The following is a 17,156-nucleotide window of genomic DNA, read 5'->3' as shown; positions in this document are numbered from 1 at the left end:
CATTGCAGTGGATTCTTTACCAGGGCTACCAGGGAAGCCCTTATGTATACACATATCCCTTCTTTTGTGGATTTCCTTCTCATTTAGGTCACTACAGAGCACTGAGTAGAGTTCCCTGAGCTAGTCAGTAAGTTCACATTGTTGGCCATTAGCAGGTTAAGATAGACGGGCAGTGTTTATGATTAGCTTATATATTTTCTCAGGGTGAAGTTTCCTTTCTCCCATGGAAGTCTGTCAACGTGGTTGCCATCCTTCCTGTCTGGTATCATAATGAGGCTCGTTTGTGAGATTATGATGGCAGAAGAAGGGATCCAAAAATAAGTAAATCTTGCTATTAAGCAAAGCCACTCCCTAGAAGTTTCCAGGGTAGGATGTACGTGAAAGACACACTGCCAAATGCTCAGGCAAGCTAGATATGGCCCAAGCTAGTTCTTGCCTGGAGAATCCCAGGGACAGCGGAGCCTGGTGGGCTGCCGTCTATGGGGTCGCACACAGTTCGGACGCAACTGAAGCGACTTAGCAGCAGCAGCAGCAGCAGCAGCCTTCAGGAAATCTCCCAAGATGAGATCTTCCCACAAGTTAGTTGTGTGGCAAGATAAGTGGCCAGAGTATCCAGCAGCAGGCTGTGGGTGAGTTTATACCTCAATGTCATGGGCTCACAAAGAAAGAAGACACACAAAATGATGTGTGTATCTCTTTCAGACATAGTGACTCTGCCCAGTAGCAGGAATGAACCAGCTCTTGCCGTCAAATTGTAAAGGGTCAAGGGAGTAGGGTTGGGGCTGGAAGGGCCTTCTTCTAACTCCACCCATGAGAAACATTCCAGTAATAATTCACCAATTGTATAGTACATTATAATTTATAACTTCATGTACATTACCCTTTTTAATTCTCACTGTCTGAGTTATATTAACATTATCATCCCTGGTGGCTCAGAAGGTAAAGAATCTGCTTGCAGGCAAGGAGATCCCAGTTTGATTCCTGGATAGGGAAGATCCCCTGGAGAAGGGAATGTCTACCCACTCCAGCGTTCTTGCCTGGCAAATTCCATGGACAGGGGAGTTTGGTAGGCTACTGTCCATGGGGTCACAAAGAGTTGGACATGTCTGAGTGATTAACATTTTCACTTTTCACTGATGAAAGGACTAAGAGTCAGAGAAATTAAACAACTTGGCCATGGATTATACGGTTTATAAGTGATCCTGTAAGTGCAGTGGTCCTCTGTTATATCATGGCTGCTTCATATTATAGCAGGGATAGATTGCTTCTGTGCACCTAATTTTATTTGCTGTCCAATAAGACAACAATGCAGTTGTGGAAGTCATTTATCATTACTGAAGGGGAGTTTTGTAATCCAATACAGTAATTTGAAATTCTATAGTTTTTTAGTATTCTCATTATATATTCTGGGAGGATAGTCAATGAGATACATAAAAACTATATAAAATTATTTTATAGATATGTGCTTTCTAAAGTCTGATGATTATCATTTCTAAATCTTGTTTCCATTCAAATACCATTAACCATTCAAAGACTGCACTGAGCTTCAATCATCTGGAGTCAGGTTGCAGGAAACCTCCGTAAAGAAATTCAGCATTTACATAGAAGGAAAGCTGAGCAAGTAAGCAAATGTGCCACACCCATAGTACCCATAGTATATGCAGAAGCACTGGTTTAGTCATTTTGGTTTGGACAGTGTTGGGTGGAAATACTTTCAAAATTTGAATTACTTTCCAGAACACTTGCCTTCGAAGAATAGTTAATACATTTCAGACGTTATTTTGGGTCATTTTGAAATACCTTTTACTATTTAACTGCTGCATTTTACTACTTCAAATATGTGTTGTCACTGGAAATACATAGTTTAATAAGCTTGATGTAAAAATATGAGTGAAACAATATAAGATATAAAATATTATTTTTGAAAAATTATTCAGAGTATAATAATCTGGGATTTTTTTTCTTAAAATACCCCTATTTTTCTTAGAACAGGCTATTTTAGCATTGGGAGAGCTAAAGAGGAATGGGTTATAGAATTTTCAGAGTTTGAGAAACTGCTTGTTTTCACCTTCTCTTTAGAATTTTAGCTGAATCAAACTTGTATTGTATTCCTTCTTAAGTGTTACTGTTACATCAGTTTCCAAGATAGTTTCTTTAATTTTTTTTTGAGTTGTAATTTATCTTTAATCCTATTAGAGTTAATTTTTTATCAATTTTATTCTTGTTCCTTGTTATATTTTAGATTTCTTTTTCATGATTTTTTGTTGGCCAGTTGTGAATATTGTGTTTTGGTTTGTTGAACCATAGACTCTGACATTTAGTAATAGGAATAAAATGCTTTTTCTTTTCTTAAAGACCACACACATTTAGTAGTTTAATTACTGATATCATACTTTTTGCTTTTGTGTGTTTTAATATTGTCTCTTTAGTAGAGTCTTTAGATTAAAAATAGGAGGTGGCAATGGCACCCCACTCCAGTACTCTTGCCTGGAAAATCCCATGGGTGGAGGAGCCTGGTAGGCTGCAGTGCATGTGGTCGCTAAGATTCGGACACGACTGAGCGACTTCACTTTCACTTTTCACTTTCATGCATTGGAGAAGGAAATGGCAACCTACTCCAGTATTCTTGCCTGGAGAATCTCAGGGACGGGGAGCCTGATGGGCTGCCGTCTATGGGGTCGCACAGAGTCGGACACGACTAAGCGACTAAGTCGCTGAAGCGACTAAGCAGCCGCAGCAGCAGGGACTCAAAACCAGAGAAGGCAATGGCACCGCCCTCCAGTACTCTTGCCTGGAATCCCATGGACGGAGGAGCCTGGTGGGCTGCAATCCAAGGGGTTGCTAAGGGTCGGACACGACTGAGCGACTTCACTTTCACTTTAGATTAAAAATATCAGTCAATAAAATGTTTACCTATCTGTAAAAAAATATTAGCAGTATTAAACTAGTGTTTTGTTTTGGTGGAGGAAAGGAGGGTGACTTTGTTCACTAACTGACAAATTCTAATTTAATTTTGATGCCCTCAGAGATTTTCATAAAACTCACATGATGGTAAGCCAGGCTTTGACGGGAACAGTGGCTTTTCAGTGACCTCTGAAGCATCATGGGCTAGTCTGGCTGTAAGATTATGGAGTTAGAACCTGTCATCCTATTCTAAGATTTTCTTGCTTATTTTACTATTATAATGACAATTAACTATTCCTTTTTAATAAAAAATAAAAGTAATTGAAAATTCAGAATACAGATTGGAGAACATTTGGTTAGTGACGTCTATCAGTGGGCTTCCCTGATGGTTCAGACAGTAAAGAACCTGCCTGCAATGCAGGATTTGATCCTGGGGTCCAGAAGATCCCCTGGAGAAGTGAGTGGCTACCCACTCCAGTACTCTTGCCTGGAGAATTCCATGGACAGAGGAGCCTGGTGGGCTACGGTCCATGGGAGTCACAAAATGTCAGACACAACTGAGCTACTAACACTTTCATCTATCAGTACTTTCTTAGTTTCTAGAATTTTAGTTGCTCAGGTTGGTGTTACCATAAGATGGGTCATTACTCTGTAATTTTTAGTTGTGATCTGGTATCATTGTTGAATCCTGCTAGTCTTGCTGGTTCTTGCTAACAAACTATGCTTTTCATGTTGTAAACTTTCTAAATTGAGATATTCAGGAGCAGAGTTCCTATGAAGATAAAAAACCTTAACCTTTACACCTTTCTGTGAGTGTATGAATTTCAAGGCTCTGTATTTAATTTTGTTTTATAAATTTAGTATTCTGCTCCTTAAAGAGGGCCTCTCGAGCTGTATAAGCTTCCGGCCCCACCACACTTGGATTTACTGCTGGCTAATCAGTTGATGTCTTGGAAATTCTAAGAAAAGCAATGACAAATATATATTTGAGGCTTCAAAAACTGTCAAGTCACACATATTTTTCCTGGTGGAAGAAATTACCTGGACAATCATAGTAACTAGTAGAACTGGGTATTTGAAACCAGATGCACAGCTTATGATTGCAACAGCATCAAGAATAGTTTGAGAGTCTTGTACTCCTTTGACTGAGTTCTGTTCTGTAAAAACTTTTGGAAAAATTCTCTTAAAAAAATAGATAATTTCTTTTTTTTTTGCATGTAACAGAATTAAATTTTAAAATGACAGCAGAAGTCTATCTAGACAATTTCCAAATACCTGAACATTAATCAAATCATTTCTATAAAACCACGAGTCAAGAGAAATTCACAAAGCTTTTAAAAATATTCCTGTTAAATATAAATGAAAACATAATAGGTCAACATAGATGAGATACTGCTAATATATTGCCTAGAGGAAACTTAAGGGTTTAAATAATTATATTAGAAAAAAGAAAGATCTAAAATAATTTGTATTAATACCTAAAGAAATGAGGAAAAAGATAACTAAGACAAGGACAATAGAACATAAGTAAATAAGTCAACAGGAACTAGTAAGAAAAGTCAGTAAAATGAAAGGATTTTTCTAAAGATCAGAAAAATAAACTTCTGGCTGGATCAATAGAAAACAAAAGTGAAGACACAACTTATCAATAGCAGGAATGAAAGAGAGAGCTCCAGAATTTACAGAAATTAAGACAATCAAGTGATATCATGAACAAATCTGTGTCCATAAATTTGACAATTACATAAAATTCAAAAATTATTAGGAAGGCACAAATTATCAGAAATGATTCATCGCTAAATACAAGGTAATTAATATATTCTGTATTACATTGCATCATGGGAAATAGTAAATAGTTCAGATCTTCTTTGGCATTGATACCTATGCTGAGTGCCATACCCTTGAATTAATATTTTAAGACTGTATTTCCTTCTAACTTTCTTTTTTTTTTCTTTTTCTTTTCTTTTTTTTAAATTAAATTTTTATTTTTACTTTATTTTACTTTACAATACTGTATTGGTTTTGCCATACATTGACATGAATCCACCACGGGTGTACATGCGATCCCAAACATGAACCCCCCTCCCACCTCCCTCCTCGCAACATCCCTCTGGGTCATCCCCATGCACCAGCCCCAAGCATCCTGTATCCTGCATCGGACATAGACTGGTGATTCGATTCTTACATGATAGTATGCATTTTTCAATGCCATTCTCCCAAATCATCCCACCCTCTCCCTCTCCCCCTGAGTCCAAAAGTCCGCTATACACATCTGTGTCTTTTTTGCTGTCTTGCATACAGGGTCATCATTGCCATCTTTCTAAATTCCATATATATGTTTTAGTATACTGTATTGATGTTTTTCTTTCTGGCTTACTTCACTCTGTATAATCGGCTCCAGTTTCATCCACGTTTGGAAATGTTTATGAGATGTGGAAGTTTACTCTTGATCTCTGTTTTTATGTTCCTCTAGCGACTTCACTTTCACTTTTCACTTTCATGCATTGGAGAAGGAAATGGCAACCCATTCCAGTGTTCTTGCCTGGAGAATCCCAGGGACGGGGGAGCCTGGTGGGCTGCTGTCTATGGGGTCGCACAGAGTCGGACACGACTGAAGCGACTTAGCAGCAGCAGCAGCAGCAGCCATAGTAATAGCATGTGTCCCCTTCAGTTTCTCTCCTTTATCTTCCTTCCGTTAGGTCTACTTGTATGTATTTAAAAAAGATCCTCGTAAGTAACGAGAATGCCAATTCAGTAATGCATATAATACTGAATCTTCACATTTCATTGTAGTATGGGAATGTGAAAAAAACCACACAAGCTGAAAGCATGTAGTGTGACCTTAATACTCAATGAAAAAGTATGATTGTTCCGTGACCTTTAACAATGTGTGCCAAAGCATTAGAAAAAAATCTCTTTCTGTTGGTTTTAAGTGCAGGGAAATGAAAATAATAGTAACACTAATATTTATTTAGTACATTATTTAATGATCTATAACATTAGAAACATTGAGATTAAAGTGTTTTATTTCTTTGCAAAAACCTATCAAGTCATTTGAACAATTCTTGCATTCTTGTAATATATTTTATGATATGAAGAGAGCATTTTTTCTACCTCTTAGCAAACAGTATACTTCTTTTAAGTTTGAATCCTCTTCAACTCTATCCTTTTACTTTCAGTACTATGAATTACTTCCTAGTCCTCCTTTAATGTGAAGGCTTTTTTTTTTTTTTAAATGGTATTACATCTTCTGGGAAAAATTGGTCTTTTTTACAACAGTCCTTTTCCTGATTTATGTTGATGGGTTTGTCCTCACTAGGGTCCTCTGGCTGCATATTTCAAGTATCTCAAGTACAGCAGTGTCAACATCCCACCATTGTTTTAGAAGAAATAACTTCTTTTATGTTTAATTTGAATTTCACCTCCACCATGATCACTTTACATTTCTTGGGTGGGCTTTAATCTTTGATGGTGAATTCCTGCTTTTATTTATCCATTTTTGTAAAATGTCTCATGAGTGTACCCCTGAGAGACAAGGAGGCAACACAACTGCACACTTTGCTGTCTGTGCGTGAGCTGAGTAATGGATGCACTGAAATGCTGACAGGCTTTAAAACAAGTCGTGAAATTGATCACTGATTGGTATGGGTACTTGTTATTTATTCGTGACTTGTAGACTGATGATCTAGCAGCAAAGTTTATACTTTATGGTATCGATCATAGTTAATATACTATGAAAACCCAAATTTGGGAGACTGGTATTATTTAACAAAAGGATTGTTGAAGTAACTAAAATTGATGCATACTGGACTTGTGTAAAGTAAGGACTGTTTTTCTCTCTTACTCTTTCTCACTATATGTTCAAAATCACTTAAAAGGCTATCTTCTAGCAAGAGTTTAATAGTCATGATTAAAACATGGTTTAACTATTTTAGTTCATTTTGTGGGAGCAATTATTTTGTAACTAAATTGAATACTTAATAAAAAAAAAACCAAGTATATGATTTTATGTAGCATTTGAAAAGCAACCCCAAACTGAAATGGATTGTTTGGTGTTTATTTTTTTTTTCTTCCAGTTTTATGTATGGAGAATTGACTGACAAAAAAACCATTGAGAAAGTCAGGCAGACTTTTGACAACTACGAGTCAAACTGCTTTGAAGTTCTTTTGTACAAGAAAAACAGTAGGTATCTAAGTTATCAATAAGCTGCGTCAACTCCTTATTAATATTATATATTGGTAAGTGGTAGCTAAGCTATAGTGTAGAGAGAATATAAAAGATTTATTGCTTCTCTTGGCAGGAGGTATTTGTAAAAATTAGATAGCAAAATTAATAAATAATACTTATGAAAAACAGCCTTTTGAGGAATGAAAGAAAAATATAATGCGTTTTGAATGTGATTTCTTTTGTGTGTCAGATGGCAGGTTGTTTTGTGATTAATACCCATGGTACAGATCCTATAGTTATGTGAGAGCAGCCGAAAGTGACTGAGAAATTCATTCATTTCTTCCTATGGTTAAAGGGAAAGTGGATTGTTATCAGTGAGTATGTTATCTTTCAACATATACATAGATGGCATGTGAGTGTATGGTATCTACCTGAGGTGAATCTTTACCAATATGGCTGTTTGCTAGACCAGATTGCTTTGTTGGAGGACTGGTGAGAATAGTTGTTGCTTTCAGAAAGTACCATTCACATCTGGTATCTTTGTATTGATTGTATGTGCTGTTTAATGATGGGAGGTATGAGTGGTCAGTTGTCCATTATACAATCACGTAAGACCTCATGATATGGGTCTTGGGTAATTATGAGTGAATTTGATGAGACTCTCCAATAGAGTTTGGAGGAAATAAACAACAAACAAAAAACCAACTAATACACTCATCAACCAAGTCTCCTTTCTAATTTGTGTTCTGTGAATAGTCACTTACTTTATTTCTTTTTTGTTGCATTTCCAAACGGGCCTTTTTTTTTTTTTTTGAAAGAACAGTCACTGCATAAGATGAGTCAATTTATTTAGTGTTAATGGCTAAATGATAGCAAAGCCAATTATTATCTTTAGTGAAAATTGATGGTTACTAAATTCTTTCCCAGTTCAGGAAGCATTCTAGCTTCTACAGGAAATGCTTGTACCAAGTTTAGTGCTGGTTGGGTTTTGTGAAGCATAGTTTATCCTCTCCATTGTACCTTAAATGTTTATTCTCTGTTGAATGTTTAGGTTTTCTTTTTATTAATAGGCCATCATAGGGATAATGAAAACCATAGGCATTGCTTCACATTAGTAGTGAATTTCCCATTACCAGGTGCTACTGGCAATGGAAGAATTAGTTTCAGTGGTTTTACCTAAGGAATGTTCTATCATCTTATCTTTCCTTTTAGAATCAAGACTGAAAATATATTTCTCTTTGCCATGGTATCCAAATGTCTACTGGCTTGTCAACTAGAGAACAATCCATTCTGAATAATCAGCTCTGTCTTCTACAAGAGAAAAGCCAGTTTCTAGGTGCTTTCTGGGCTTTTCCACTAGATCCAAACACATACTGATATTTTGTAGCCAAAACTTGCATGCCAAAACTCCCTTTCTTTCTTTCTTTTATTTGCCTCACCACAAGGGAGGATCTTAATTCCCTCACCAGGGATTGACTCATGCCCCTGCAGTGGAAGTGTAGGGTCCTAACCACTGGACCACCAGGAAATGCCCCCTTTCATTTTTATACAGGGTTGTTACCCCTTGAATGACTTCAATATGTACTTCAAGTTTAGCAAATGATTTAATATTATTCCATATTACTAAGGTCATTTTAGGGGCTTCCTTGATAGCTCTGTTGATAAAGAGTCTGTGTGTAATGTAGGAGACCCTGATTTGATTCCTGGGTCAGGAAGATCCTCTGAACAAGAGATGGGCTACCCACTCCAGTATTCTTGGGCTTCCCTTGTGGCTCATCTGGTAAACAATTTGCCTGTAATGTGGGAGACCTGGGTTTGGTCTCTGGATTGGGAAGATGCCCTGGAGAAGGGAAAGGCTAACCCACTCCAGTATTCTGACTGGAGAGTTCCATGGACTGTAGAGTTGGACACGGCTGAGCGACTTTTACTTCACTGAGGTCATTTTTACCCTGATATTTGAACAGAATAACCTTTTTTTCTGATTTTAAAGCTTCAAAGCCAGATCCATAGTTTCTGATTTTCTCAAAAATACCTTGTGGAAATTTTGTTTTGTTTATATCCTTTAAATCATGTTAGCAATAACTTTAATATTTCATTTCTAAAAGTTTCCTATGAAGATGGTTTGGATGGTTTGCTTTATTTTAATAGCGTGTAATAATTGTCTGGCCCTTGTTCAGGCCTATCTGGTTCTTTTCAGATAACCTATATAAGCATAGTTGTCTGTTTGGAGTCAGTAGGAGTTATGGCACATAGTACTCTATATTAAAACTCCTGTCATTTCTGGATAGTATCTGCATTGAGTTTTTCCTTAATATGAAGAATAGATATTGTTCATGCACTATAATGGAGTTCTCCTATACTTAAAAGCAGCTTTAAAAAATCTTGTAAATAGTTAGCTAAAGGCTTCTGAACATCAACTGAAAAAAGTGTGCTCTTATTATGTTTTATAATGTTAGAGAAATTCACACATCTGTAGAGAACTGATTTGGGAATGCCAAAATCTTGGCCTGAATGCCAAGTCCTCCCAACACTTCCATTAAATAATTAGCTAAACACCATTTGCAAAAGGAGAGATTGAGATATCTGGTTTAATATGTATCATGATTGACATTTCAGTTTGCAACCTCAATTCTTTAGGTCCATTGCTCTGATTACAGTGGGTTGCTTACACTGTTGAGAAAAAAAGCAGTGTCTCTGGGAAGATGACCGAAAATGGATCTTTCTGTTTACACAAAGGCAGAACTGTGATAGCTAGGGCAACTCCAAATAATCAATGCCAGGGCATTGCCTTGAGTTTCCAGCAGCTACAGGTCTCTCTGCCTAACCCTCCCAGACTTTCCATCACCTTGAACTTTAAATCCAGAATATAGATATTCACCAGCCATGCAGCAAAAACTCAGCCTCCTTGGAGAAGTCTGAGCCTGTGACTAAACTTGAAAAAAGTATACTGTGATTTCTGAAAGCAATTTTAACAACAGCTCTGACTCAATGCCGAAATTTGAAAAGTTGCTGTTTTCCTTGGAAGGTCTGAGCTATAACATCATCTCTTTCTGTTTAGATTTCTAGCAGACCTTGGAAAACGACTTATTTTTAATGCCCCTTTCTCTCTGTTTATGACCTACTGCCTCAAGCTCACTGTGTTGGAACAGCCATAGGCCATGTATCTGCGAGCGTCTGGGTCTGGTGATTTGTCAAACTGTGCACATCACTCACAGTTCATGGACACACCGTGTAAAATAAGAAGCAGAAAACAAAGAACAAGCCTTTCTGCGATATGGTGGGGTTGTTTTTGAGGTCCCTGTCTCATCCTGTAATCATTTTGGAAAAGGCTATGTCCTTCTGTGGTCTCCCTGGGGTTGCAAAGGACCTGGTTGTCAGAACTGAATGTTTTTAAAAACCTCTTCTCTGGAATTCTTTGACTTCTAGCATCCAGTAGTCAAGTCACCTATTCTGTGTAAATGGCAAATTTCCCTTTATGGTGATATTATCAGTGGACAATTTTTGACCACGGATATGGAGATGCTTCTTATGGGTTTTCACTGAAAGTCACTAACAGGCTGTCGACTTTCCTCTAAAGATTAAATATTAACAGCTGCACATCTCACTCCCCAAATCCTAAACCTGACAAAAGACCATATGTCTTTAAAATAGACTATTCAGAGAGGCTTTACTGCACTGTGGCTTGGAAAGACTACAATGAAAAATGCATCATTTTCATTCTGGTGGAAAATTCCCTCAGTGTTTTATCATTTGGTGAGTAATTACTCCTTTGAAGGCATTTCTTGTGTCTTCAAATATTTATTATTTGACGTAATGCCAGTTTCTGATTTGTCCAAATCCTAAGGCTTGAATACTTTGAAACACTGTGTCTTCTGAAGTCTGCAGGAGCCATTGTTTGAAGATCATTGTGAGAGTCCAGGCTCATGCTTTGAGCAAGGGAGGTTGGAAGCAGTGTCTCATGAAGATGTCTGAGACTTTCAAGGCCTGGGGACATTTTTTTCTTTAACACTGCCTTAAAGTCTTCAGGTATAGCTTTGTGTACATCAGGCTTGTAGTGTTGTTGACATCCTATCTGTCTGATGTGGGGATGTGGTCAGAGCTGAAGTGTTTAAGTCTGTTTGATTGATGAGAGAACCTTGAGGTAGAAACAGCAATTCGAAAGTTCCTGCAAGAGAGATACTTATCAAAGCATCAGGTATTGATGTTGAAGTTGACCGGAAACACTTTTCGAAGTAACATGGAGAAGCACATAGGAATGCTCACACTTGGTGAGAATATGGAAGGGAGTTGATGAAAGCAGTGGTGGTGTAGAGACCCAGATCTAGCGGTGACACTGGAAGACAGTGAAAGTGTTAGTCCCTCAGTCATGTCCAGCTCCTTGTGACCCCAGAGGCTGTAGCTCACCAGGCGCCTCTGTCCATGGAAATTTCTAGGCAAGAATGCAGGAGTGGGTAGCCATTCCCTTCTCCAGAGGATCTTCCTGACCCAGGCCTCCCTCACTGCAGGCAGATTCTTTATCATCTGAGCCACCAGGAAGCCCCGTTAACAATACTTAAATAGCAAGACTGCCTTTATTCTACTGTATTATGAAATGATGCCCTGTGCTTTATTTTCAAATTTTGATATTTTGATTTGAAAAACATATTCATTAATTTTTGAGCGACTGGTAGTTGATATAAAATGAAAATTTTACTGATTCTTTTCAGTAATTAAAATGCTGTTGGTTTGGTGCTGGTTCCTGGCATAGCAGTTCGTGGCTGAAGGAGGAGGGAAAGCGGGAGACCAAATCGTTGTGATGTCTGCATCACACTCTGTTGTTCATTCTCTCTTTTCCAGGAACCCCTGTTTGGTTTTATATGCAAATTGCACCAATAAGAAATGAACATGAAAAGGTGGTTTTGTTCCTATGCACTTTCAAGGATATTACGTTGTTCAAACAGCCAATAGAGGATGATTCAACAAAAGGTAATTTTCAAAGGAATTACCATACTTAGGGATTGGCCTGTCATTTAAATATAGTATTATTATTTTAACAATATCCATGGGTTGAACTTTTAAAACAAAAGTTTACTATGTGGCCTTTCTTTGGCTTTATGTTTATTCTAGTAATTGTCCAGAATCAATTTTATTCAGTCATATTGTTTGAATGGAAATAGGACATTGAAATATTAGGTAGTTAACTTAAGAGAAATTGAGGTGAACTATAAGGAAGAGATTTCACAGAGCATTATAATTTTGAATCAATATGGGAATTTCAACAACTTCTATCATACTGATACTTAGAAACAAAAAGTGTAACAGCTTGTGGGGTTGTTTGGTGAAGTTCTACTGGAGCACAGTTGATTAGTTGATTGAATTTTGTTATATTAATTAGAGCATGAATAGTTTACTTTTTCAGGCAACTTTTCTTCCTTTATTTAGTTGTTGTAGATTCTCTTGGGTAGATGTTGTTTAATTATGTGAAGAACAATTTTGTCATCCAGAAAGTGGCTGGCAAAATGCAAACATTCTGATTGGAGTCTTATTGACTGTAATATTCAGAGAGACTACTATAGAAGACATTAGTGAGTGGTATGTGCTTCTATCCCCTTTTATATGTAATTTACTCTCATTTTATTCTTTCTAATTATTTTTAAATTAGAAACTGATATCATATAAATGAAGAATGTTAAATACCCTTAGAAGAAGTTTTTATGAAATGGTATTTTTAATTATCTCTTAGGAGACTAAAAATGGAATGTTTTCTTTACATTTAGCAAACATTGCATTTTTTTACCTCTTTAAAAAAAACTGGCACAGCAATTTTAATCTTTTCAACTGTAATCATAATCAGAGAAAAATTACATGTATGTATATATATATCTCTCATATATGTACACTCATGTATGTGTGTGTAGGCTCAGTTTCTGTTTAGAATCAAATTGCAAGAGGAAAATTTTATGAAGTGCATACCATTTGAAGTATGACAGAGAACAATTCATTGTGACTATTTCTGAAAATGTGTATGCAAAATCATCTCCTGGGAGTTCAAATAAAGTATTCACTTTTCGACTTGTACTACCTGTTGCTGATTTTACCACTATCTAGGAAGTTTAGGATATATTGTAATACTATTTTTAATAGAATAGTTTTCTAATAGTGTTTAGGTGTATTGACCCTTTGTTTTGAAATTCAAGGTGCTCCATCCAACAGCAGCAGAATGCATATTCTTCTCAAATTACATGGAACATTCACTAGATAGATCATATTCTGGCCATAAAACACACTTTTAAAAGCTTTAAAAGAGTATAAATCTTGCAAGGTATGTTCTCAGATCACAATGGAGTGAAGCCAGGAATCAATGAGAGGAAGACAGGTAGAAAATCCCCAAATATTTGGAAATTAACAGATTTCTAAATACCCCATGGGTCAAAGAAGAAGTCTTAAGATAAATTATACAAACATTTTGAACTAAATGAAGATTTAAATATAACATATAAAGTTTCTGAGATGTAAAAGCAGTGCTTAAAGGGAAATGTATATCATTAAATGCATATATTTGAAATGAAGAAAGATAGGAAACTAAATATCTAAGCTTTCACCTTAGGCAACTAGACAAAGAAGAATAATTTAAGCCAAAGAAAGCTGAAGACAAGAAGTAATAAACCTTAGAGTAGAAATCAATGAAATAGAAAAAAATTAGAGAGAATCACTGCAACCCAAAAGCTGATTCTTGGAAAAGAACGTTAAAGTTAGCAAACCTCTAGCCAGGATAACCAAGAAAAAGGGAGAAGGCATAAAGTACCTTTACCAGAAATTAAAGAAGGACCATCACTACATATCCCATGAGCATAAAAGCATGTAAAGAAATACTTTGAGTGACTTGATAACCACTGAATCGATAACTTAGTTAAAATGGACCAATTCCTTGAAAGACACAAACTGCCACAACTCATGATAGAAGGAATAGATAACCTGAATTGTCCTATATCTATTAAATAAGTTAATAATTAATAAAGTTCCAAAATAAGAAGTGCAGATAGTTTTATTGGTGAATTCACAATCTCTTCCAGAAAACAGTGGTAGAGAAAACTCTTCTTACTCATTCAATGAGGCCAGTTCCATCATATCCAAACCAGAAAAAGATATTACAGACCAACATTTCTTGTGAATGTAGATATAAAAGTCCTCAACAAAAATAGATTGCGAGGATGTGTTAAAAGAATTACACTTAATGACTAAGTGAGATTTATTCCACATGGAAAAATGTTTCAAAATTAGAAAACCTATCACTCTCATTCATAGTACTGATATTAGGTTAAAGAAGAAAATTGATTTGATCATATCAGTTGGCATAGAGAAAGTATTTTGCCGCACCCAAAAGTTGCTCATGATAAAAACTCACAGCAAAATAGGAATAGAGAACTTCCTTAACTTGACAAGAAACATTTATAAAAAACCTGCAGCTAACAGCTGTCTGTATCTTAAAGTGCCATATATATATTTTTAATTTTTATTTTATGGTAGAATAGAGTTGATTAACTATGTTGTGTTATTAATAGTTTCAGGTGTACAACAAAGTGATTCAATTATACATAAACATGTGTCTATTCTTTTTCAAATTCTTTTCCCATTTAATTTATTGCAAAGTATTGGGCAGAGTTCCCTATGCTATACAGTAGGTCCTTATTGGTTATCCATTTAAATATAGCAATGTGCACATGTCAATCTCCCTTACCCCCTGGTAACCGTAAGTTTGTTCTCTGTTAGTCTGTTTCTGTTTTGTATGTATCTGTTTGTATCATTTTTTAAACATTCTGCATATAAGTGATATCTTATGATATTTATCTTTCTCTGTCTGACTGACTTCACTTATTTTGATAATCTCCAGGTCCATCCATGTTGCTGCAGATGGCGTTATTTCAATCTTTTTAATGACTGAGTTATATTCCTATGTATATGTGTATATATATATATATATTTGTTTATTTATAGCACATCTTTATTCACTCATCTCTTGATGGACTTTTAGGTTGCTTTCATGTCCTGGCTGTTGTAAATGGTGCTGCAATGAACATCGCAGTGCACATACCCTTTCGAACCACGTTTTTCTTGTGATATATGCTCAGGCGTGGGATTGCTGGGTTATATGGTAGATCTATCTTTAGTTTTCTTAAGGAATCTCCATACTATTTTCCACAGTGGCTGCACCAATTTACATTCCCACTGACAGTATGGGAGAGTTGCCTTTTCTCCCTGCCCTTGCTTGTATTTATTGTTTGTAGACTTTGATGTCGCCAGGAGTCGTACACAACTGAGCGACTTCACTTTCACTTTTCACTTTCATGAATTGGGGAAGGAACTGGCAACCCACTCCAGTGTTCTTGCCTAGAGAATCCTAGGGATGGGGGAGCCTGGTGGGCTGCCATCTATGGGGTCACACAGAGTCGGACATGACTGAAGTGACTTAGCAGCAGCAGCAGACTTTGATGAAGGTCATTCTGACAAGTGTGAGGTGATATATCATTATAGTTTTGATTTGTTTTTCTCTTATAATAATCAGCGATGTTGAACATGTGCCTCTTGGCCATCTGTATGTCTTCTCTGGAGAAACATCTATTCTTGTCTTCTGCCTAGTTTTTTGATTTGATTGTTTGTTTTTTTAATATTGAGCTTCAGTGAATTGTTTGTAAATTTTGATAAAGTGCTATATTCTAAAATAAAACTTGTGACCCAGCATATCCTTCAGATGAATTTTTCTTGCATGAATAATACATGAGTGATTGCCAGACTGAGTGAAAAACTACAGACTTTTCCCCTCAAAAATATTTATACATTTTTAACTTTCATATTTAATGGTTATTGTTTTTCTCATTCATTTTAACTGACTTCATGGCACAGCTAAAGTTGGCCAAGAAAAGTACAGTGCTTTCTCATAGGTTTGACCTGCTGAACATTAATGGTGGTATCTGTTTATGGAAACTAAAAGTTGACAGCATTTTACAATGAGGTTGGGAGAAAGGGTGCTAATGTTGCAGACTGACCTTTATTTCTCAAGCTAATAGCTCTCCATTTATCTGCCTCTACCTCCATCTCTCTGCATCCTTTCATCAGACTCATGGAACTCTTTCTCTTTTGAATGGATTATTTTATTCTTACAAAAATGAACTCCATTTAAATAAACTCGAGACAACTCAAGACCACTTGAGTTTTGAGTAATCTGTTCAATAGACCTGTAAATTAAAATTTATAGGGAAAATCAACCTCATTGTGAACACCTTAGAGTAAAATATCTCTTTCCAAACCAGAATTTGTAGTGGAAGAGCTTATTTTAAATAGATTTTTTACTTTGAGACTCCTCCACACCTTTCAAATACATAACAGATTTCGAAAAAAGTATTGAACAATGTAACTGTGAATGGTGTATATGAGCTACTTTCTATTATTCATGTGAGTTGTAAATTTAATATGAAAAATTCAATAGAGCTAAAATATTTATGCCATTAAGCAATCATCCAACTATCCCTATGAAGCTAGCATATCAGAAAGTATATTTTGAAAACTTGGTGCAAAAATGCATCTTTCAACTTTTTAGTTTGAGCAAAGGGGAACCATAGAACTTTTGGGAAAGAGCAGATGAGATTTTGTGATAACACCAGAGTATCAGTATGGTTCGAGTATAGAACATTGAACATGGAGGCAGCAATCTTATGTTTTTATTGGAATATAAATGCTTTGCATTCTGTGTTAGTTCCTGCTGTACAATCAAGTGAATCAGTCATATACATACATCCCTTCCCTCTTGGAGCTCCCTCCCACAGCCTCCTCTCACCTCTCTAGATCATCACAGAACACCTTGCTGAACTTGTGCTTAGAGAAGCTTCTCACCAACTATCTATTTAACACACGGTGGTGTATATATGTTAATCCTAATCTCTCTCTCTTCACCCCACCCTACCCCACCCTGCACCATGCCCACATGTCCATTCTGTATGTCTGCATCTCTCTTCCTGCCTTGAAAACAGGTTCATCTGTGCCATTTTCTCTAGATTCTACATATATAGTAATCTTACTTTAGATTCTACCTTGGGCACCAGAGTTACTT

General features: G+C 36.4%; 1 protein-coding gene across 1 annotated transcript in view; it reads left to right on the top strand.

The window, feature by feature from the left end:
• KCNH5 (potassium voltage-gated channel subfamily H member 5) overlaps window positions 1-17,156 on the top strand; it is a 387,182-nt gene that overhangs the window by 38,051 nt on the left and 331,975 nt on the right. The window contains exons 3-4 of the mRNA XM_069596769.1: window positions 6,981-7,087; window positions 11,909-12,037. Coding sequence (XP_069452870.1) covers window positions 6,981-7,087; window positions 11,909-12,037 — 236 coding nt within the window. The remainder of the gene's footprint in view (window positions 1-6,980; window positions 7,088-11,908; window positions 12,038-17,156) is intronic.

Source organism: Ovis canadensis, chromosome 7 (assembly GCF_042477335.2).
Source record: "Ovis canadensis isolate MfBH-ARS-UI-01 breed Bighorn chromosome 7, ARS-UI_OviCan_v2, whole genome shotgun sequence".
In the NCBI taxonomy this organism is placed as follows: Eukaryota; Metazoa; Chordata; class Mammalia; order Artiodactyla; family Bovidae; genus Ovis; species Ovis canadensis.
Note: the sequence above shows the minus strand (reverse complement) of the source record. Positions and strands in the feature narration are given on the sequence as shown.